Source organism: Paramisgurnus dabryanus, chromosome 3 (assembly GCF_030506205.2).
Source record: "Paramisgurnus dabryanus chromosome 3, PD_genome_1.1, whole genome shotgun sequence".
NCBI classification, from domain to species: domain Eukaryota; kingdom Metazoa; phylum Chordata; class Actinopteri; order Cypriniformes; family Cobitidae; genus Paramisgurnus; species Paramisgurnus dabryanus.
Genome location: NC_133339.1, coordinates 28,045,414 through 28,066,992, shown reverse-complemented (window position 1 = coordinate 28,066,992; position 21,579 = coordinate 28,045,414). Strand labels below are relative to the sequence as shown.

General features: G+C 37.0%; 5 protein-coding genes across 6 annotated transcripts; all 5 read right to left on the bottom strand.

Moving 5' to 3' along the window:
• Positions 1-59: 59 nt before the first annotated feature.
• On the bottom strand, positions 60-2,998 carry LOC135760241 (serine protease 33). Its single transcript, XM_065274187.2, has 7 exons — positions 2,569-2,998; positions 2,398-2,464; positions 2,274-2,297; positions 1,910-2,069; positions 1,517-1,788; positions 1,027-1,193; positions 60-943 (listed from the first exon to the last, which is right to left on the bottom strand). Exons 2-7 carry the CDS (start codon positions 2,447-2,449, stop codon positions 692-694), a joined length of 927 nt encoding a protein of 308 aa, XP_065130259.2. The 5' UTR covers positions 2,450-2,464; positions 2,569-2,998; the 3' UTR covers positions 60-691.
• Positions 2,999-3,773: 775 nt separating this feature from the next.
• Positions 3,774-8,546, bottom strand: kat8 (K(lysine) acetyltransferase 8). Its single transcript, XM_065277234.2, has 11 exons — positions 8,168-8,546; positions 7,913-7,987; positions 7,579-7,772; positions 7,369-7,422; positions 7,088-7,252; positions 5,780-5,869; positions 5,519-5,659; positions 4,758-4,851; positions 4,500-4,650; positions 4,147-4,301; positions 3,774-3,998 (listed from the first exon to the last, which is right to left on the bottom strand). The coding sequence occupies exons 1-11, from the start codon at positions 8,508-8,510 to the stop codon at positions 3,934-3,936; spliced, it is 1,527 nt and encodes a 508-aa protein (XP_065133306.1). The 5' UTR covers positions 8,511-8,546; the 3' UTR covers positions 3,774-3,933.
• A 347-nt stretch (positions 8,547-8,893) lies between these two features.
• On the bottom strand, positions 8,894-12,137 carry rnf25 (ring finger protein 25). Its single transcript, XM_065274105.2, has 10 exons — positions 12,039-12,137; positions 11,484-11,555; positions 11,285-11,381; positions 11,086-11,153; positions 10,941-11,010; positions 10,752-10,823; positions 10,446-10,592; positions 10,278-10,367; positions 9,877-10,014; positions 8,894-9,797 (listed from the first exon to the last, which is right to left on the bottom strand). Exons 1-10 carry the CDS (start codon positions 12,074-12,076, stop codon positions 9,000-9,002), a joined length of 1,590 nt encoding a protein of 529 aa, XP_065130177.2. The 5' UTR covers positions 12,077-12,137; the 3' UTR covers positions 8,894-8,999.
• Positions 12,138-12,358: 221 nt separating this feature from the next.
• LOC135767808 (ras-related protein Rab-35) lies at positions 12,359-16,932 on the bottom strand. Of its 2 annotated transcripts, none has more exons than XM_065277238.2 (7): positions 16,721-16,932; positions 14,910-15,656; positions 14,130-14,180; positions 13,796-13,919; positions 13,546-13,670; positions 13,312-13,436; positions 12,359-13,031 (listed from the first exon to the last, which is right to left on the bottom strand). In XM_065277238.2, the coding sequence occupies exons 2-7, from the start codon at positions 14,962-14,964 to the stop codon at positions 12,882-12,884; spliced, it is 630 nt and encodes a 209-aa protein (XP_065133310.1). In that variant the 5' UTR covers positions 14,965-15,656; positions 16,721-16,932; the 3' UTR covers positions 12,359-12,881. The 2 variants fall into 2 exon arrangements, with proteins under 2 accessions (XP_065133310.1, XP_065133311.1); XM_065277239.1 differs by having other exon boundaries at positions 16,597-16,735.
• Positions 16,933-17,188: 256 nt separating this feature from the next.
• thoc6 (THO complex 6) lies at positions 17,189-21,141 on the bottom strand. The gene is made up of 13 exons (XM_065277237.1): positions 21,019-21,141; positions 20,725-20,816; positions 20,504-20,568; positions 19,124-19,227; positions 18,974-19,011; positions 18,835-18,883; positions 18,600-18,671; positions 18,341-18,443; positions 18,221-18,270; positions 18,073-18,135; positions 17,742-17,852; positions 17,535-17,663; positions 17,189-17,396 (listed from the first exon to the last, which is right to left on the bottom strand). Exons 1-13 carry the CDS (start codon positions 21,031-21,033, stop codon positions 17,316-17,318), a joined length of 972 nt encoding a protein of 323 aa, XP_065133309.1. The 5' UTR covers positions 21,034-21,141; the 3' UTR covers positions 17,189-17,315.
• Between the last annotated feature and the right edge of the window lie 438 nt (positions 21,142-21,579).

Genomic DNA, 21,579 nt, shown 5'->3' with positions numbered 1-21,579 from the left:
GTGTTCATGCTCTTAGTTTAACAAATGATTGAACATTACAAACAACAGTTCTTGTCGTTTATTGTTTACATTAGGTACAAAAATCATATGAACAACTGCATGTAACACATTTTATGTATAAAAAAACACTAAACATGCTTTACATTGTTAACAAAAAAGGGAGAGACATTGACAAGTATGCATATCACAATAGATAACATTTCAAATTAAAATTAAAAGCTAAACAAACCAATGTCATACGCATAAAAACAAATAAGAGAGGAAGGGTGCAAAAGGGAGCATACCACTTATAAGATAAATGAGATTACAACACTGATGTTAAATGACATATGGTAATATGTAATGTGCAACAATATGCAGTAAAATCCATATTTTTTTTTCATTTAAACATTTTAAACAAGAAATGTAAAGACATTAAATAGGATATTGGCTTTCTTACAATATTTGGAGGTCTTAAGAATCTTATTCTTTTATTCACTTCATCAGCCAACATATTAAATTCTTAATAAAAATTTGCACTTGTTTTGTCTTGCATTCATTCATTAAATTTTCCATCATGACAGCATTCAAAACACAGCATCATGGCAAGTCAATGTGACTTCAGCAAACCTGGTTTGCTGCTTTTTACACAATACCATAACCACACTTTTTGTTAAGTTTCCCTGGTACATGGTACATAAACTTAACTAACTTACTTTATCCAAAAAAGCACTAATGCAAAAAAGAGGCCTAGAATCAAAAGCGTTTGACTTTCACTCTTCGAAGCATTACCCAACAACTGAGCTTCTGGAACTGTGGAGCGGATGAGGCTTGCAAAACTTGAGACTTTGGAGTAGACACCTGGTCGGTTTCTTTGAGCACACCCAAGTCCAAAACTTACCACTCCTACCTGAACCCATGTCCCATTGCCAACAGGACAAACTAGAGGGCCACCAGAGTCCCCCTGAGAGAAATACAGACTGTTATTTAAACAGCAAGACGATCATTACAAACCACCATTTAATACACAAATGTGTCATTTCATACCTGACATGAATCTTTGCCTCCCTCCACATATCCAGCACAGATCATGTCTGAAAGGATGTTCACCTTTTCTGAATCAGATGGTGGAATCTGGTACATGGATTGGCAGGAATTCTGGCCAATAAGGGGCACTTGCACTTCCCGCAGTGTCCCAGCTCCAGTGAGAGAGACTATTTGCATAAATAAAAGGAAATTACAAAATATTCATACTGACAGATCGCCTTATATCACTTCCAAGTCAAATTGTTTAATATTTTATTTAAATCAGTGGCAATGACATCCTTGTTTTAAATGCATTCGGAAATCATGAAGATATTGAGCCAGCTAGTTACCAAAAAAATCTCAATTGTGCTCTCTTTTTATAAAAAAACAAAAACAAAAAAACAATAGTATTATGTATACTCCACTATTTCCTTTGCTTTTTAGCTTCTTTTAAAGTGAAATATCCAGCAAATTCAACTCTTTGTAATGCAATGCATACTGATGTACTTACCCCCCTCTTGAGTGTGGCCCCAGCCTGTGACATAGCATAAAGTTCCACTTTCAAACTGGAGGCCAGCATGAGGCAGACACACAGGCTGGATCCTGTCTGACCAAGTGACCGGAGAGCGCAGCTGTACTAAAGCTAAGTCTCTGCCCTCCTGCGGGTAAGAGTATCCCTCTGGAACAACCACTCGCTGCACCTGGCTGACAATCTCAAACTGGTTATTGCCATTGAGCTGATAACGTCCCATGTACAGATTATACGAAGACACTTCCGAAGGCCTTTAGGGAGAAGACAGAAAACATTAGATTCTGGTAAGGTGTGGAATAAACAGGAAATAGAGAAGTTTGACAAAAAAAGATAATCATATAATGGGGTAACATTTTGGAAACATTGGCATACTTAGGAAAGCAGTGTGCTGCAGAAAGGACCCAATTTCTTGCAATTATGGATCCACCGCAAACATGGCCATTCTTTTGGATGTCCACTTGCCATGGCCATGCCCCTTCCGATGCTTCAACTCCTCCTACAATGCGTTTTCCCAGTGGTCGCTTACCACATGCTTGTGTGAGTAGGTCAGAGATAATTTAGAATACATACACTAGAGATTTTCTTACAGAACACACCTATTATAAAACAAACCTCCAAAGTAATATTACATCAACCCACTGTCTAAACTGGGACCAATACAAACATGAAACAAAAGGAGTTTAAAAACTGTTGGAGGTAAGGTTACGAATCTAAAGAGAGAAACTGTATGAACTACCTTGTGCATCACATGTTGACACACCTGTATTGCAGTAGATTCAAAGACAGAAATACAAAATAAGTATCATGGGTTTATTAATGAGTGCTGTGAATCAAAAACCATTACTAAACAGATGTCTTACCTGTCCCAACCAAGAGAATCAGTAAGTGAATCAATTTAAGTGAATCAGTCATTCTACTGTGAGTCTTCTGTAAAGAATAATGTTAATGTTTTAAAAGCTGAATTAGGTTGTTTGCCCTAAGGATGACCCTCGGGGTCTAGTGCAACAAAGAACAACTGTTGAAACACTTACTTGTAATGTCAGAGGTCCTGTATCCAACAGGAAATGATAATTGTTAGTCAGATGTGAGAAAAAAATGCAATGAGCTCCGTCCGTGTGATGCGCGTTTTGTTTTTAAAGCAAAAATGTTTTTCAAAGCCGAATCCCTAAAGACATCAATCGCGCCGAGATACGGATAAACAACGCCTTGTTCTGAGAACGATACATGTCCTCATTTCACAACAGTAGTTTACATAAACCTTTAGCATGAACAAGAGAAAAGAAATGAACGCCCTAAGAAATTCTCGGATGCCTGAGTACCTGTCTGTTTCTACCTGCTGGCAGCATCCAATCACAATCCGCAGTTTCAATCTCCTCCCAAATAATGAGCCCGTTGTTCTCAGTATAGAGATGATTCACATAGTGGAGGAGAGCTGAATTCCTGCCTAATGTGTTATACACTTAGATTACTGACAGATAATAGTTAATAAGACTTTTAATGAAATTGATTTAAGATAAATCGATTTTTTTATATAAATATTTTCGTATTTCTGGCCATTTTCTTTTAATAGAATAAAGACAGATAGCCTGCAACCTATTTCACTTTCTCATCGTTGCCCTTGATTGTAAAGTATTTTGAGTTTCACGTTTAATTTGATAAGTCTTCAGAAATTACTTTATTTACTTTTTTAAAACTCTTGAAATGACTCATAAAACAAAACAAAACAAAACTGTATTTTCTACTAAACCGACAGACTTTCTTTGTATTCTGTTCTAAAACAAAGACTGAGGAGCGCATTTCTCTTAAAATAGAATGACTGAATGATTATATATAAATGGTATATAACTCCCCAAATAAAAAACATTTGTTTAGATATTTAAGATAAAAAAATTGTTTCATTAGTTGAAAGACCCTTCCTTTAGACAAGTCATTTGAACCTCTGCCATATATACCTTTATACCTATGTCTCTTACCCATAGACAATGTAGTATCCAATTTCAGTTAAAAGCCAGACAGGTGCTTCATGAGGAAAAGGTAATTCTATACTGCCTAATGAATAATTTAGGATAACTGTTGCTTTATTTCAGATTTTGCTTGATTAAAAAAAGACATGAACTTGAAAGAGAGTCTGGAATTAAACATTAAACCACTTAAGAAAACAATGATCAACTCAAGTAGTACACTGCTGTAAATAATTGGTATATTTAAATAAAGAAAGGCTCACAAAACAACAAAATGATTGTTTTTTCATTTATTTAAAAAAGAGATAACATATTCAATACAATGACAATGTACATCTTTTATTCTTCCCTCATTGAGAAAGTATTTCTACATTTGTGACAAACGTTTGGGGTGAGGGGCGGTCTGATTTCTTTCTTTTGATGTGGATGATTCCCTCATTTTTTGGAGATCTTGGCCTGCTTGTGTTTAGGTGGTGCCCATTTCAAACAATGTGTGTCCACTGTTAAAATGCACAAATTGAAGTATTTTAATTTAGAGCTTAAAAAACAGTAGTAAAAGAAAATGCAGGAAAATGCATGCTCCTAAAAATGCTTAAAACTAAGCCTTAAAAAATTTTAATACTAAAGAGAAAGGAAAAGAACTGTTACCTGTTATTGGAGGTTTCTTATACTGTGCACTTTTGAGATGTTCCTCTACAAGTTTTGGTGTGACACAGATGACATGCTGACCTTTCCAGTACTTTACCATGTTTAGAGACTGCAGTGTGCTGATGATGTCACTCTGTGTAATACTTGTCATTTGACTGTGGGCACAGACAGAATTCCTTAGTTTGGTCTATTTATTGAAAACTTGGCTGTAAATGTTACATAGCAGAGTACTAATATGCTTTCCGTTTTCATTCTTTATTCATACTTGTACTATTTACAAATGTTTATGTGTTAGGACACCGTGTATTTATTTGTATGCTTGTGTGTACTCGTATACAAGATTGAATGTGTACCTGAGGTCTTTAATGGACAGTGTCCCTCTGAAATCTCGCAGAATTTCTAACAGTACCCATGACCAGTAACTCCTGTAACTTAGCTTCCCCAAGTCCGACAGAGGCTTCTCTGGAGACCCCACTGTACTTTCAAGCTTAGATAATTCATAACCTGAAATGAGTAATAAAACACAAAAAAACTATTAGCCACCTATAAGTGTAAGTGGTAAAACCAAAAGTGATAAACCGCCAAATAACTGATACAGAACTGAAACTTACTGAATGCAATTAGAAATTTTCCATATCCTCTTCGCTGGTATGGAGGCAGAGTGAGAATACAAGCAACATTGTTTCCGTCTGGGGATTCTTTCTCCTGCTCATGGAAAAGGCAGAATAAAAATCAGCCCTAATAACTTTGTGCTTACACCTAGTATACACTAAGCAAATAATTTTTTTATTAAGTCAATACTTTCACTTTTTTTCCATGCACATTCCAGAAATTCCAAACCACATCAATCTTAATAACTACCATTCATTTTGTATATAATCCCATATAAGTGATATATTTTTCTGATATATGTGCAGAGCTTTTCTTTTACAGGTAAAATGGGCTAAAAAGAAACGTTTTACTCGTACTGATCACTGTTTGAAGAATTTCTCTTGCAGAATCTGGCAGTAAGTTTTGGGAGTTCATTTCAAGACCATCTCCAACCCTGAAAGGTCACACCTGCATTTTGCTATTTCTATAGCATTGCGTCTTTCTCATTGGAATTTAATGATGAGTTTTCAGTGTGAGTTAAACCTTTTCTTGGACAATTTACATGTAAAAGAAAACCTGCATAATAATTATGCATAATTACTTGAATATAAGATGTGTTTCACTTTCAGGCTTCATTAACAATAATACTTATAAATGATTATATAAAATATTTGCGGTAGTTATTCAGATAAATGTGCTTGGAAAGAATGTGATCAAATTTGCATAATAATTATGCATGCAGTGTAGATGCAATGTAAAAATAATCATAAATAAACTTTACCTTAGAGAAGTAACCCACAATGTGTGCTCCCTGTTTGTTGACTTCAGTAAGGATGTAAAAGATGAATGGCTCCACATCAAAGTAAAGTGTTTTATGGTCCAAAAAGAGCTTTGCAAGCAAGCATAGATTCTGACAGTAGATCTACAGCAAAAAAGTGGAGGACATTATAATGGAAAAAAAACACACATTCTTATAAAGATAACTCTCTAATAAAAATAATGTTTTGGGTTTGAATCTGTGACTTCATGGGTGAGGCCTCACCTTATGGTCCTTTCCGTCCACCTCATATACTGAGATATTGTTTCTGCGGTAAATTTCTTTGCCTGGGGGCTGACGCCACTGACACTGCGACTGTAACAGGAGCAGTGGAGAAACAAAGACGTAAGAAAACAAAAGGAAATTGTATAAAAAATACATTGTCAACCTTACTGATGGTAGATGGCACAGTGAAAATGAAAATTCTGAAAACTCTTGAAAATCATTTCAATCACAAACTGACTTAAAGGATTAGTCCATTTTCTTAAAAAGAAATCCAGATAATTTACCCACAACCATGTCATCCAAAATGTTTGTCTTTCTTTGTTCAGTCCAGAAGAAATTATGTTTTTTAAAGGAAAAAATTCCAGGATTTTTCTCATTTTAATGGACTTTAATGGAAAATAGGTCATGGATGACGTATGCGAAACTACGCCCCAGTGTTAACAAGTGTAAAGAAAGAGGACAGTTCATTCAAAGTTGCTGTATGATACTCAGTTATGTCTTTGTGTCACTTTATTGTTTAAAATGTTCCGCAAATGTGCCTTTCACATAAGTAACACGTGACCTTTCGACATCATTACGCAAATACGTGAGGTCACGTGAGAAGTTGTGGTTTAAAAGTGCATATTTTTTATTTTTCTTGCCAAAAATTACAATTGTTTCACTAGATAAGACCCTTGTGCCTCGTTTGGGATCGTTTAGAGTCCTTTGAAACTGCAATTTTAAACTGTATTAAAACTTATACGTTTTGGGGTCCATTAAAGTCCATTTAAATGAGAAAAATCATGGAATGTTTTCCTCAAAAAACATAATTTCTTCTCGACTGAACAAAGAAAGACATCAACATTTTGGATGACATGGTGGTGAGTAAATTATCTGGATTTTTTTTAAGGAAAATTGACTAATCCTTTAAACAAAAATGTAAAAACATATGAAGAGCTCAAATGCAAAACCCGCTGTGCGCACCTGGCATGATTTCTTGTGAATGAGCTTATTTGTTAATCAGACACTTAATGGATTCTGCCTAATAACCGGTATTTCTGAATGGCCTGAGGGCAAGATTAAGCAGATTTGATGTGAACGTTATTGATGAATGTATAGTACTTGTCAAGAGCATTCGGTTTCAAACATCATCTCATTCTTGATGGAGGTAGCTTTTGTGGGTTTTGCATCTGAAATCTTCATATGCTTCATATGCCAAATGTCAAGTTCTGCCCAAGATGTATAGTGCCCCCTGTGGTTTATTGCCAAACACTAAGCTTGTGTATCAATAACACAGATTTAGACACAAAAAACACATTGAGGACTGACCAAGTGGTATCTGAAAGTCTTCTCAAACTTCATGTACTTCAGGCAGTATTCACATATCCAAAGCTTAGGTTGTTTTCCATAGTCCTCAGGGAAGGGAGAGAAGTACCATGCATCTATCTCGAAGTTACCAATCTGGATCTTGTCCACATATTTTACTTTTGTGATCTTAAAAATGAAAAAGGACACAGTTTCATCCCATTGACAATAGAGTGACAGTTTGTTGTGTAATGCTAACACAGGAAAAAGTACTGATAACTTAAAGCAAACAATACTGCACTTACAGCTTCATGCTCTTTCTCCAGGGCAGCAGTGGTGGGGTCCATCTCTGCATAGGTCTAAAGGAAGAAAATGTGTGGTCAAACTACAACAAGTTTTGCTGTAGGACTGATATTCAGTAAACAAGTTAGAAAAATAACAAAAAGTTATGAAATATAAAAAATATGACTTAGATTTTATAGACAATAACTTTAGGCACAAAGGTTGACAGGAACCTTCTGAACGTGGTTTATCTCATCGTGTTTACGCTTTTGGTTTCGGGTGATCTTCCTCTCCGGCTGGTCTCCAAGATCTCCTCCTCCTCCTGTACCACCACCACCTTCCTCGACACTCTTTCTCACTGCATCTTTCACTGTCTTTGTCAATGCCAAACGAGCTTTTCCAACCCACTCATCCAAACGTCTGTTGACTGCAATTGATAAGAAAGTTCACGCTCACTTTGTGAATTAGTGTATTGCTATGCCAATGTATGATCAGCCATGAATTGCAGTAAATTAATGGCGCGTGCATGGACATTAAATGTTATGAAATGATGAATGTAACACTCACATCCAACATAATGGACGTAAAACTCCTCTCTGCCCTCCTGCTCGTTTAGCCTGGACTGAATAACCTCTGCTGAATCTGGGGAAAACGTAAAAAACATACAGTAATATATTGCATTTTGACGTTGATATGCGTTTTTCAAGCAGCACTGTTCTCATAACAAAAACACAATACAATCTCATAAGTAGTTAGTTTATGCTACAAATAATGTTTTGTTCATAAACAAAACATTATAAGTCATGTTTTAAATAAGCTTACGCCATGACTTATCCGCACGCTGACACAAGTAGGTCTCCCCGATTTCCACCGACACCTCCTGCTCTCTGCCGCAGACACGCGACATTCCATCCCCGGAGCGCGGAGTACTTGAGCCCGTGGCTTCTCTTTCCTGATCCGCGGCCTCTGTTTCGTCGTCCTCCCCGCCGCTGCCGTTTGATGAACATGTTGCCCGTGTTGCCGACTCTAGGTTTCCCCGGGCTGTAGCGGCGTGACCAGCGTCTATTTCAACGTCCATTCGTTCTTCTGAACCGCAATTATCGTACGAATTGCTCATGTTTGAGTGACGACTGTTGGGCATTGTCAGCACTACACCAGACATCATTGACGATTTGAAAACATTGCGCAGCGCGAAACACTCGTCTCGAGCATGCGCAGTACGTTTTTGGGTCTCTCGCAAACCGGCGTGTTGTTTTATTTACTCACTTATCCAAACAAATTTTATATATACACTATCTATACTATATTGCACTTATATATTTATATACTTCATATAAAAAGTGTATACAATAGATGTACATGTTTCACAAGCTGACAATGAGATGTACTAACCCAAGGTAAAGTATGAAGTATGTAGGAATGGAAACACAAAATATTTTTTATGCATTGTGAATCTCTACCTATGGCTAAACAGAAGAATTCTATTGTAACACTCTTCTCAAACAACAATAATGATGCTTAAAAGAGAAAGAAAAACACAGGTCTAAATCAGTTAAATGCTTGTGAAGAATTTTATTGTAGACAATGTTAGGAAGGTACATGTGGTGAAATTGGGAGGTATGCTTATTCTGACCAGACCTCCCCTCTCCCATTGTCAGAGCACTCCTTCCTTCCTAAATTCTTTTTCCACTCTCTGATGCAAACCCCTCCCACCTCCTCTGTGAGGCCCACCCCCTCTGTGATAATGATTAGCCCCTCCCTCTCTGGCTCGATGTGCTCCACCACGGTGGCTGACACCTCCAGAATTATCCCAGTGACTGGGTCCCTTAAAGTTTCTCTCGTGCAAGTGTCCATGATGTCGTCCTAAGCCACGACTACCACGCCTCCATCCTCTAACCAGATATTCTCTTTCCTGCTGTCCTTCCTGTAAGATTTTCTGAGAAGCATCTTTTGAAACATCCCCTTGTTGGCTCACATCCTCTCCAGAGATGGATTTACTGGAAGTGACTTTATTTGTAGCAGCGGGTGTTTCTTCATCATTAGTCAAAGGCTGCATGAGCTGTGCTATATTAACACTGAGTTCACATGCCTCCTCTTGTGCTGCACTTGGTACCTGTGAAGTGGCGTTTGATGGGCCTAAGTGGACACAGTTTATTTTATCCGAAGATTGCGAAGGCTTGCCTATGCGTTCCACCCCAGGTGCAGTTATCACATGACGCGCTGATCCACCCCTTCCACCACCTCTTCCATAACCTCTTCCTCTACGACCTCTTTTAAAGTCACTTTGTTGTCGTCTGTCATGACTGGGATGAAGCTGTTGTTGGCCTGGAGTGCGGTGACTTTGTGGGGCTTGGTTTGCATTGGTAATATTTGAGCCTGAGGAAGACTGTGACTGGCAAGATTCAGCACCCGAGACATCTGTGCCAGAGGTTTCAGAAAGATCATCTGGAGCCTGAGGGAAAAATATAATCCTCTTTTTATTTACTGTTAAATGTTGACATCTAGAACCTCAAACATTTTTCAAAATTTACCTCATTAATGTGAATAAGGAACCGATTAGATTCCGCTTCTGGGTCAATAACTCCACCCTTTTCCTTCTGCCGTTCCAGAATCTTTTGGAATTCCTCTCGTTTCTTTTTAAATTCTTCACCAATGACCACATCCTCCTGCTGTGTGTGTGAAGGAATAATAAACACAATGCGTATGTGTATCAACAGCATGTGACCAGTGAGCAATGCATAGGAGTGTTCAGCTTTTCTTCTGCATACAGGACAATGACGCACTGTTCAAAAAGATCTGCTGGTTGGCACCGAACACAAAAGTGACTTTGTCCACTTGACATTTCCAGCAATGATAAAAGTCATGCACAGAACAGTTTATTTTGCCCAGAGTGTCAACACTAAACATATATGGAAATGTCTGTTTGTTTTACCTGGGTGAAACTAGGAGCAGGGGAGGAAAGGAGGGCATCCACATCATAGGCCAGAGGCTCCCGGCATACAGGGCAAACAACAGCCAACACCTATTAATGAAGATTTGTTATATTTACATGATACTCAAATTGTACTACATGTAGTATTTTGCTAATAAACAGCCACACCTCTTCATCTGTCCTATTTCTGGTCTTATCCGCTTCCAGCTCTCGCTCCCGATCCTTCAGCTCTGTCTCAGAGTGGGTGATGTACCGACCAAGGCAGTGAGAGTGGAAATAATGATAGCAGGTGGTCTTAGTGAACACTTCCCCCTCCTATTGTAAAACCAAAACGGAGGATCAAAACTATACACAAAATTCTACAGTCTGTAGTAAGTTTTGTGTATGGTCCCCAGAATGAACAGATTGTACAAACAGCATACAGCAGGGATCAAGTTCATAAATTGGCAGTATTCTCCCTACTGAAATACCAACCTTAAAACCATATAGACAGATTACACAGTTTCCATGGGGAATATTGCTCTCGGTCAGAATCTCTTTGGCTCTCTGTGACAATGAAAAGGTAAACTGTTTGTATTAGTGACATCAGAAAGCTTACAAATAGTACGCACTTTGATGATAAGCTACAAAAGACTGTAAATATATATTGGTGTGAAACCTCACCTCTATGAGCTGGTACAGTACAGGTGTTCCCAGACATGATTCTGCCTCCATCTGCAAACTCTTCTGTAAACTGAGTGGAGATAATAGAAAAATAGAGCTATGTGTAAAACTAGACTCACAAACATAAAGGCTCAATAATAATCACCTGAGCAGTTTATCATCTGATAGTCCACGTGGATTGTGAATAGAGATGCAGGGAGGTAAATATGGATACTGTAAATGAATCACAAATGCAGTCAGAAAATTGTCTGTAACACAAATGTATACAAATCTGTTAACTAGATTCATTACTTGGGTTAAATTAGTTTTATAACATAAGTTTTACAACAATTTGATAGACAAACCTGAGAGCCCAGATCCATTGTCAGTGTGAGGCGTACAAACTGAGAAAGACAGTCCTCTGCAGTAGATGGATAAAGTATCAGACTGACTATCCACCCTCTAAATATGAAAGATAACGACATCTTTGTAAACAATAATGAAAGAATTAACCATGTTATTAAACAATGAAACGCTTGAATTGAATAAATGCTCAAACTGTACCCTTCATCTTTTTGAGTAACACTGAGTTCATCCAAATAGATGGACTGCAGCACTTCAATTTCAGACAGGACACTGTGGTGTAAAAAAAAGGTGTGGGTAATACCTTAGTATAGAAGTGCTTTATTGTTGTAAAAAACATTGAGTGAGTGAAATAACATGAGTGTTTTTACACGTGTTTTATATATTACTTATCAAATTTGAGTATGACCAAGGACAAAATACAGCAACATCTTGCATTTGTTTACGTAGATTCGTTTGCACACTCTTATCATCCATAATTTTCACCCAAGCCATAGAATTTATATTATGTTTAAATAGGAAAACCGACAAATAGATGGTTACTAGGCATCATAACATTACATAACACCGTAGTTATCCGATGCGGTTTGGACTGTGACAGGACTCTGTTATCTTAAAAAACACTTGCTTAAATATTCTGATAGGTTACGGCTTATGTTATACATTTTGTTTATATATCAAACAATCTTTTATATAAGTACAGATTCGTAAAACGTGCCTATTTCTGTCACTATTTACCAGTAGCTCTGTACTTACTCACTCTCGGCAGCCATGTTCGCAATGACGTCATCCATCTATGTCATCGGTCAGGTGACACAACAGTTGACTGAACGACGGCAGGCGTGTTCTCCTTCATCCGGCGCTGCGCAGACATAACGGCGTATGACATCAAAGCACCGCGATAGCTACTCAGGAGATGCGCTACTTTATCGCTATCGCGGCACTTTGATGTAGTCTGTGCAGCTCCGCATGACGTCGGACACACCTGGTACTTCATTTTTAAGGAATATGATTTGTAATAAAAAAAATCAAATAAATAAACAATGATTTAGCTTGTCAAGAGTCATATGAAAATATTTATACAGATTTTTCCACATTTTATTTAATAATATACATACATACACGAGAGTAACATTCAAATTGAAATTGTTAGTAGAGTAGGACAACTGACAATGAGTTCAGGCAACAGCCTCTTTCACAAAAGCAACTTGTTAAAAATGAGCATTGCTGTGGCATTTGTGATTTTATTGCTAATTTATTATTTGCGTACATTATGGACATATACTAAATCGTTTTAATCCAACACAAACATATCTTACTAATCACAGTTAAAACACATAACAAGTTTGTATATAGTGTCTTTTCTGGACCAGATGTTCGATACCAGTGTAAACCAATGGCGGTAAATTCCCCTCTAGTACAAAATGTGTAAAACAAACACTGAAGTGATGTTCGGCACTTAATGGGTTATTTTTTCTTTCTTCCTATCTATTTGATACTAGGTGCATGTCAACGTAAAAAAAAATGTGTGCCTCTGGACCATTGATGATAAAGTTGTTTGATTTGTCCTGTCTGTCTTTTTTTTTCAGGACTTGTGCTCTAACAGCATTTCTTCCCTTTCTTTCTCCTCTCTCTGTCTCTGTGGGAATTGATATTGACAGTGTCTTTTTCTCTCTCCCTTTCTCTTTCTGCTCGACTCTGGCTCTGTTTCTTTGCCCGAAGGACCATGTGGGTGAAAGCCATGAACATCTGTAAGGAGAACAGAATGTAAGCCATATTGCACAAATAGAATATTGCATGTCAAAGAATGCAACGTATCATCGGAATATCTTAAACAGTTGAAATCTTGAACACTTCCTTATAATACATATCAGAATGATCATAATCTTCACTGAATGTAAGATTTACAAAAAATGAGAATTTTCTTAAAATAAATCATTCCATTGTATTTGCAAAATGAAAAACTTATTTTTGATAAGCTAACAGAGTCTTTTTTTGAAAATTTCACAATATAGAAAACCAGCCTCACCTCTTCTACGTTGATGTTTTCTTTAGCGCTTGTCTCAAATAATTTTACACCAACCGACTCTCCAAAGCGCAGAACATCTTGGGTGTCCACAAGCTTTTTAGAAGGATCATCATTCTTGTTTCCCACTGGAAGCAATCAGTGTTTGAATTAAATTGATCTAATACATGTACATTTCTTCTAGTAAAAATATTTTTCATTCTTAAATGCGTAATAGGAAAAATCTGTTGTGGTTACCTAAAATCTTGCAGACATTATCACAATTCTGTGAGATCTCGTTTAACCATCTTTTCACATTCACAAATGATTCAGGGTTTGTAACATCATAAACGATGATGACACCATGCGTGTTTCTGTAATACCTAGAAAGCAAAACAAAGAAGACAATGAATAAGTAAAGATGAGTCATAAATAGACCACAAGAATGATAAAAAAAAAACATTTTGCTGATTGACACGATCTTAAACAAACAGAAAGTTTGACTTACGTGGAAGTGATGGTTCTGAACCTTTCCTGCCCTGCAGTGTCCCAGATCTGGAGTTTAACTCTTTCTCCGTCAATCTCTACAGTTCGGATCTTAAAGTCAACTCCAATAGTAGTTATGTAACTTCCTATAAAAAGCCAAACGTGAATGAACGTATATTCAACTACGTTTTAACCACTTTAGGCAAACATACACAAGCAAACATCACAGTGTCTTGTATCTCTGTCTTGCACACGAGAAAACAGTGAATTAGGTCATTTACAGCTCTCTTGCCTCATCTTTCTTTCTCACACATTGACAAACACACATACAGGCACACTGTGCCAAAGAGACTCACCAGAGAATGAATTGTCTGCAAACCGTAAAAGCAAACTGCTTTTCCCAACATCTGCAATTAGTCAAAAAAGCATGTGTTAAGCAATTTTAAAAGTTTTTTTTAAATCTCAAATAATTATACAATAGTTAAAATTTAACAGACATGGTGTAAAAACTTCTATATAAATAAATCAACAAATGCATACAATACAACCTAATCATTTATCTATTGATTACAATGGTCAGATTTCATGAGCCTAGTTTCTCAGGGCTTTTAATGTTTGGTTCAGAAACACACTGAATCCCAGTCTGTATGAAAACCAATACCACTAAACACACCGCTAATGTACAGTTTAAGTGTATTAACAACCTCAACAGATTATTGGAAGCTATTGTGGTTCATATTACAATTAAGTGACAAACATGTTGAACATACATAACTGGTTTCAGATCTCTCAAAAAGTGCCCAATAGTGGAAGCATGATAAGCTTTTTCAACAACGGCCTGAATAACAACATTTGTTTGGGTAAGGATGTAGGGGCAATCAAAAAATTACTTAATAAACAACTGATTCTAATATGACCAAACATCCAGACTGCATCTACTTATAAAATCTATCAATCTCTTAAAATAAATCATTCATTATTGGATAGGGACTAGCTTTACACACTTGCACATAGAAGTTTCATTTCCACCTAATATTTGCCCTATTAATAGCACAAAAGAAATGGTAAACGGTGCATTTGTAAATACTAATAAGCTTTTCTATTACAGAGTATAGATAAAACACAAAAGTACTGACTGGAGTCACCAATGATGAGCAGCTTGAAAAGATGATGGTAGTCTTTACCAGCCATTCCTCTGTTCGACTTTCACTTGTGAAAGATCTTAAAGTGCCAGGATGTTCAGTGCAGGGTGTTTTGGGTGAAATACTGTAAGCATCATATGATTGTCTTTCCAGTTATCCTTAGAATCCCAACTTGGAATCATCAGCACCAACGAAAGGTCCTTACAACCAACAATACGCTAATTGCATTCGTTGTTTATTACATACAGCGGACATTTGGATTTTATTTATATGGTATTGCCTGCACTACATTTGCTCCCACAATGCAATATTCCTAAATAACCTAAAACACTATTTAAATTTGCAATTATAATATTTGCATTGCTTTTGTCCACGTTAAGAATATATGATTAAAATTGACGTGTTATTTACTTTGTTGACTCGCCCTGCGTTCAAACAGATTACCACATAGCTTTGGTTAAATATCAAATATCAAATTAATAGCTGATTGTTCTGATAAGGCCAAGTTATGAGTGTATTAGGAAACAAGTCATGTAAGAAACAAGGTGGATTGTTTGAGATGTAGCTTCCGTCTCTAAATCTTGATTTTCCAGATTTGTAGATTGCATCTCGCTCGCTGTGATCCCATGTTGACAGTTGAACCAATACATGCAGGCACTGGTAGTTTCCTTCGCTTTGAAAGTCCACTCCCTGTGAATGCTGGTATACAAGTGAGATATGATCCTATCAGCACCTTGCTCCCTGAAAAATGGAAGAGACAGGTATTACTTATGCATCAGTTCAATTTTAGACGGACACCCCTTACCCTAAACAACAGCTGTGGCGCCAGATTTAGCTTTTCCTAAACGACACCCTCTCCCTGTACAACTGGAAACATGTATCTTAGAGGGAGGTCAGTGTACACACACACGGTCGGTCACACACCTTCTCCCATACATTTTAAGCCAAAACAGAGGACGACATAAGCCATGCCAATAATACATCAAACTAGCTGCTGAGTCAGGAAAAGCTACAGATTAGGTAAACTGCCAAATATTTTCCATAAAAACAGGAAGGGACGTGTTTTCCCAGAATTGCAGAGAAGGGCAGATCTCCAGAACATTCAAACGAATTTATCGTGTTATATGAGAATGTAACAATATTGACCGCTATGGCCATGTGATTTTACACAAAACGTTGAAGTGAAACGGACACACCTAGCTTCAGGTCCGCTTATCGGACAGAAAGAAAAAAAATTGGGGTGAAAACACGGCTTAATTCCCAGTCCAAATTAAAAGTGAAACTAACGTCGCAAGCGCAAATAACGTTTAACACATAACAGTTACTTGAAAACTGGGGGCAATACATTAAAAGCAAGGTAAACAACAACAACATAACAGCAGTTTTTTACTTTAGAAGGAGTTTTACTTCATTCAGTGCACGATCTTAAACTGACTACACGATTAAGCGACATCGTGTCTGTTTACAAATCAACTTATCAAGCAAAATACCATTTACAAAAACCCTCAAATGAAGCGATTTAACATGACACACCTGTAAAAACAAGAAATCCTAACTGTTACTGACGCTCACGTCGACCTATCGCCTCGATCTGTTTTTCAAGTTGCGTCTTTAAACGCTTGAGGGAAGCTTAACCATTACTCAATTTAGCAATCGTAGGCCGAGATTTAACTTAACTTACTTTTTATACACTCAGTTGTTTAGAATGCAGCTAACGTTAGGCTAGCTGCTTAACTAGCCGCAGATGCTCTGTCACATGATCTTGAGATAAGAAGATCAAACTCAAGATGTAAAGAAGAGCTCACCTAAAAACACAACACGTTCCGGGAAAAAAAAATATGGAGGACTTGGCTAAAGTTACTGCTGGGCTGGTCAGTCAGCGTGTCCTGCAGTAGTTTTCGGCAGTAGTATCCTATTGGTTTGGGGAAGTTCGGACAGCGTCCCAGCGGCCACAGGGATCAGATCCGCCCATCGGAGGCCGCCGCACCTGAATGTTGAGTCACTCTCATCCTCATCATGTGTCTGAGTTTATCTCCTCCTCCTACATGCCACTGGTGGTGTTATATCCCCTTTACCCCTGTCTTTCCCAACAGACTTTATTTAAACTACATATTTTTGACTCAAAACGTAGCATGTCTGTCATTCTGGACATAGTTTGCGCATTCATTTCAAATTAGCCTATTAATCTCTAGATTTAGACATTTGTTGTTTACTGCACTGGTGATAAATGATCCTATGTGTAATGCATGATTTAGATAAAAAAAAAAAACACGTAAACATCAAAATTGTTTATTATAAAAATACACAGTTTTATTGCGTTTTTGTAAAAATTACGGGATTGGCACTTTCCATTAAATTCAGGATCGGAAACATTTTGTGGAGAATTTGAAGAACTGCAGCTCAGAATGACAGAGAAAATGCTCTGTAACTGAAGTTGGTGAAAACGTCAATTTGGTTACTGCTGCCCCCTACAGTCATAACCTGAAAAAGGAATATTGGGTAAATGTTACAATCATGTCACTTCTCCACTTAATTAACAAATATAAAATGCTGCATTATGTAATTTTGAGTACCTGTTAATGCTAATAAAGTATGAAACAGCGATCATTGTGCACCTACCCTGTGTTCAGTGTTTTTGAGATTGAGAGCCAGTGTGTTGAGCGAAGAGGGAGTGCAGGGAATCTGAGCTTTGACGGTCCCCCCATGTAAGCAGTGAGATACATTTGGCCCCTCACCTACTGCAAAGATCTGAAAACCAATTTAAATGTACAGTCATGCACAAAAAACTATTAAAAATACCAAAATAAATTGAATACTAGGTATTACCAGATCCTGGTAAAATACAGCTTCTCTTTGACAGCCAGGCAATGGGAAGACTGAGGTAGGAGACATAGAACGGAGGTGCCATAAAGAAAGAGAAGGCCCTCCACCACATAGCTAAGGAAGAAACATATACGTTTTCATAACAATAGGGGCACTTTGCTATTACAACTCAACATACACATACGGGCATTCCAGAGCAGATTCATCAGATTGTAAGTAAAGTATTTAAAAACAATCATGTCACAACACATCCCAAGACAAACATGCATGAATTAAAGACAATGGTTCTGCTGTTCAATCTACATACCAGTCATAAATGAAAATTCCAACTTACCATCCAATCGGAGTCTGTAGCAAGACAGCTGATCCACTTCCCAAACTGTGGGCGTGCACATTCCTAACCCAAAATTCAAGAATGAGTGCCAAAACAAGAAAAAGTAGAAAAATGCATTGCCTATATTATGTGTATTTAAGTAGCTTACCTCATATTTAAAAACTTCAATACAGTGAACTGGCCGATTTGTACGAGCATCTAAAGGGGGGAATTTATAATCATTACAAAAGGTATTATTCAACATTTTGTCATTTTGCAATTCACTTACCCCATATCCTGACAGCACCATCTTCACCTCCAGAGAGAATTTCTCCTTCCCTCTCACGAAAGCATAGGCAGTGGATGTAGTCAGTGTGACCCTTTAATACTGACTGAGAATAAAACGCATGTCAAGAACATAATGGGATCCCACTGTGGTGTATTTTATAAACAACATCACACACACACACACACACACACACACACACACACACACACACACACACACACACACGTCAGTAAGATTAATCTAACTAACATGCTCCAACCTTAAAGATTCCAGTCTCCATGTCCATGACGTGAAGATTATTGTCACCACCCCCAACTATTAAACTGTTGTCCTGTAGACAATAATAAGCATCAAAATGAGATACATAGGGTGGGACACACACATGTATTATGACTAGTAATTTGTCAACTGCATTTAAACTACATGATTTAATTACAAGTAATTAAAAAACCTTACAGTTGCAAAATGAAAAGCATTACTGGTCAACTACAAACCTTTGGATTAATGATGGTTGCATTAATCTCTGGAATTTCAAGACTCGTCCTGTTAAGAATGATATGTTTAGTAAACTGTCTGTTCATTCTATCAGAATGTGCACAGTATATGTGAGTAGTATTATAGACAATTTCTTACTCATAACTGGGTTTTCTTGTCCAGGCAGCTTTGGTATTCTGTGGGGAAATATATGCATGTTTTACATTATCCTCATGGACAAAGAAGTGAATATATGATGATGCAGTATGTAAATTTCCTCAACCTTAAAAACATTTATTAAATAACTACTTTTTTAATGAGCTCAGTCCAACTCCAGGCACTTATTTCTCCATTCCCAGCGCTTAAGAGATGAGTGTCCGTGGAGAGAAGAGAAAACACTGGACCATCATGGGCTAATAAAAAAAAAAGAAAAAGAAAATCATTGTTATTTATTGTCATTTTTAATAAATCATTTTTAATAAATAAATCATTATTAATTAAATCAATAGGCAATGTTTGTGAGTACACTTTAAAATACTACTCTCGCAACTGGTCATTTTATTGTCTAAGGCCTGGTTTCACAGATAAAGATTAGCTAAAGCCAGAACTATCCTTAGTTAAATCAAGATATTTAAGCTTTTTTTATGCTTATGTTACTGCTGTGTATCTTGAGACAAAACAATGGCACTTGCATATTTTAAGATCTGTCAGGGAAAGTTATTTACAGTTGAGAGCGCTCAAACATCTGTTTAAGTTCTGTATGCAATTCTGTTTTCTGATGAACACAAAGATATTTTGATGAATGATGGTAAGCACACAGCTGAATTGAACCATTGACTTCCATAATAGGAAAACAAATATGATGGAATTAAATCGGTACTGTAAGTTGTGTGCTTACCATCATTTAACACAATACTTTCATAATATTTGTTTTCCTACTATGGAAGTCATACAATTAGCTGTGTGCTTACCATTATTTATCAAAAAATCTTATTTTGTGTTCATCAAAATAATAAAACTCATACAGGTTTAGAAGAACATTAGGATGAGAAAATGATGACAGAATTTTCATTTTTGAGTGAACTATTCCTTTAAGCCTTGTCTGTGAAACCGGGGGTTAAAGTAATAGTTTACCCCAAAATTACAATTTTGTCATCATTTACTTACCATGAACGTACCATGTTACAAACTTATATAATGTCTTTGTTATGCTGAACACAAAGGAATATAATTATGTTGAGCTATGTCTGTATACAAACAGTTCTGGAGCACCAGTGACTCCATAGTTTTTACTATGGAAGTCAAAGGTGCTACAAGACTGCTTGATTACAAAGACTGTTTAAAATACCCCCTTTGTGTTTGAGGGTGGGTAAATGATGACAGAAAGGTATTTTTTTTATGTGAACTCACTTTAACATCTAACAGTTAGTATATATTTTTGTAACGCTTGTAAATTTTGTTACTTCTGTACAAGTTTATCTTGTGTGTAAATAGCAGTGAATGTCTATTGTACTGTGTGTATAACGTTGAAGTGCATTCAAGAAAGTTTGTCATTGTACTTGTATACATATGACAATAAAGGACTTTGTATTTGTATTGCACAACTTATCCAGAACACATCCAAGACATAACTTTATACAAATTTCTGTTGTAAATAAGTTAAAGTTAATTGTCAGAAATGGTTCTAACCAGTGAAGTTAAGGATGGGCTTCTGACTCCCCTTTGATGTATCTGGACTCAGTGCAGCCGATAAGCTGTGAATACAAGTTTGCAGCCAGGTTATTCACTAAAGCTGCGGACAGTACACACATCAAAATAAACTGTATGCAAGAAACATTAAGGTGTGGAACTACAGCCTACGATACAATATGATGTTCAATTATGATTGCATATTTATTTTGATATCTCACCTGAACACTGCGATCTCTCCATAGTTATTACCCGCTGCAAGGTAACGACCGCAGGGAGAGAAACTCTGCGAGAACACGGACATGTGCAGGAGCTAGAGAAAGATAACCATGTGATATTATCTTACATTTATCTGACATTTACGCCTGTCTTAACAAAACAAAAGGCTTTTGTGTAAACTGGGCAACATTATATATAGTATGCTGTGAACAGGACTATATTGACTATAAATCTCTTCGTTACGTGATTTAATAATTTGCGTTTACAAATTTAAAAACATTTCATTGATCAAATACCTCAACTGGACCCATCTGTATGGCGCTGAAGATACACTGATCAACCTAACAATCAACCTTTGCAACAGAAATCCTTTTCGCGTTACTAGCGCCCATTCAAGCACCGTCGCGTAAATATGACACAACATAGACCCTCCTCTTTCAGGCAGAGCAGTCGCTCGCTACAAATTCACCATGGTAACCAGCTTCCGACTGCACAGTGCTGTTGTGTTTTAACTGATATATGGTCCTCTTCTGACTGTGGTAGGAAGTTTTTTTGAATATGAAGTTATATTTTTTTTATTTGGTCAAAGAAGTGTATAGTCACACGACGTCAATTAGTTACAACCTAAATTAACTGCATTTAGAGAATACTGTACGTGTGTTCGATTTCTCGCGGTACTTTGATGACATCCGCCGTCGGGTTCATGAAGTCCAACAATCCTATTGTTCACCCGTAAATTTGAGGGGGAGGCGGACTTAAATATTAGTCTTCAAAGGATATACAATTCGTTGTATGATTAACTTCTTCCACCCTGAAGCTATTTTGGGGATTTTCGCCTGTATTTGGCCTACCCAATT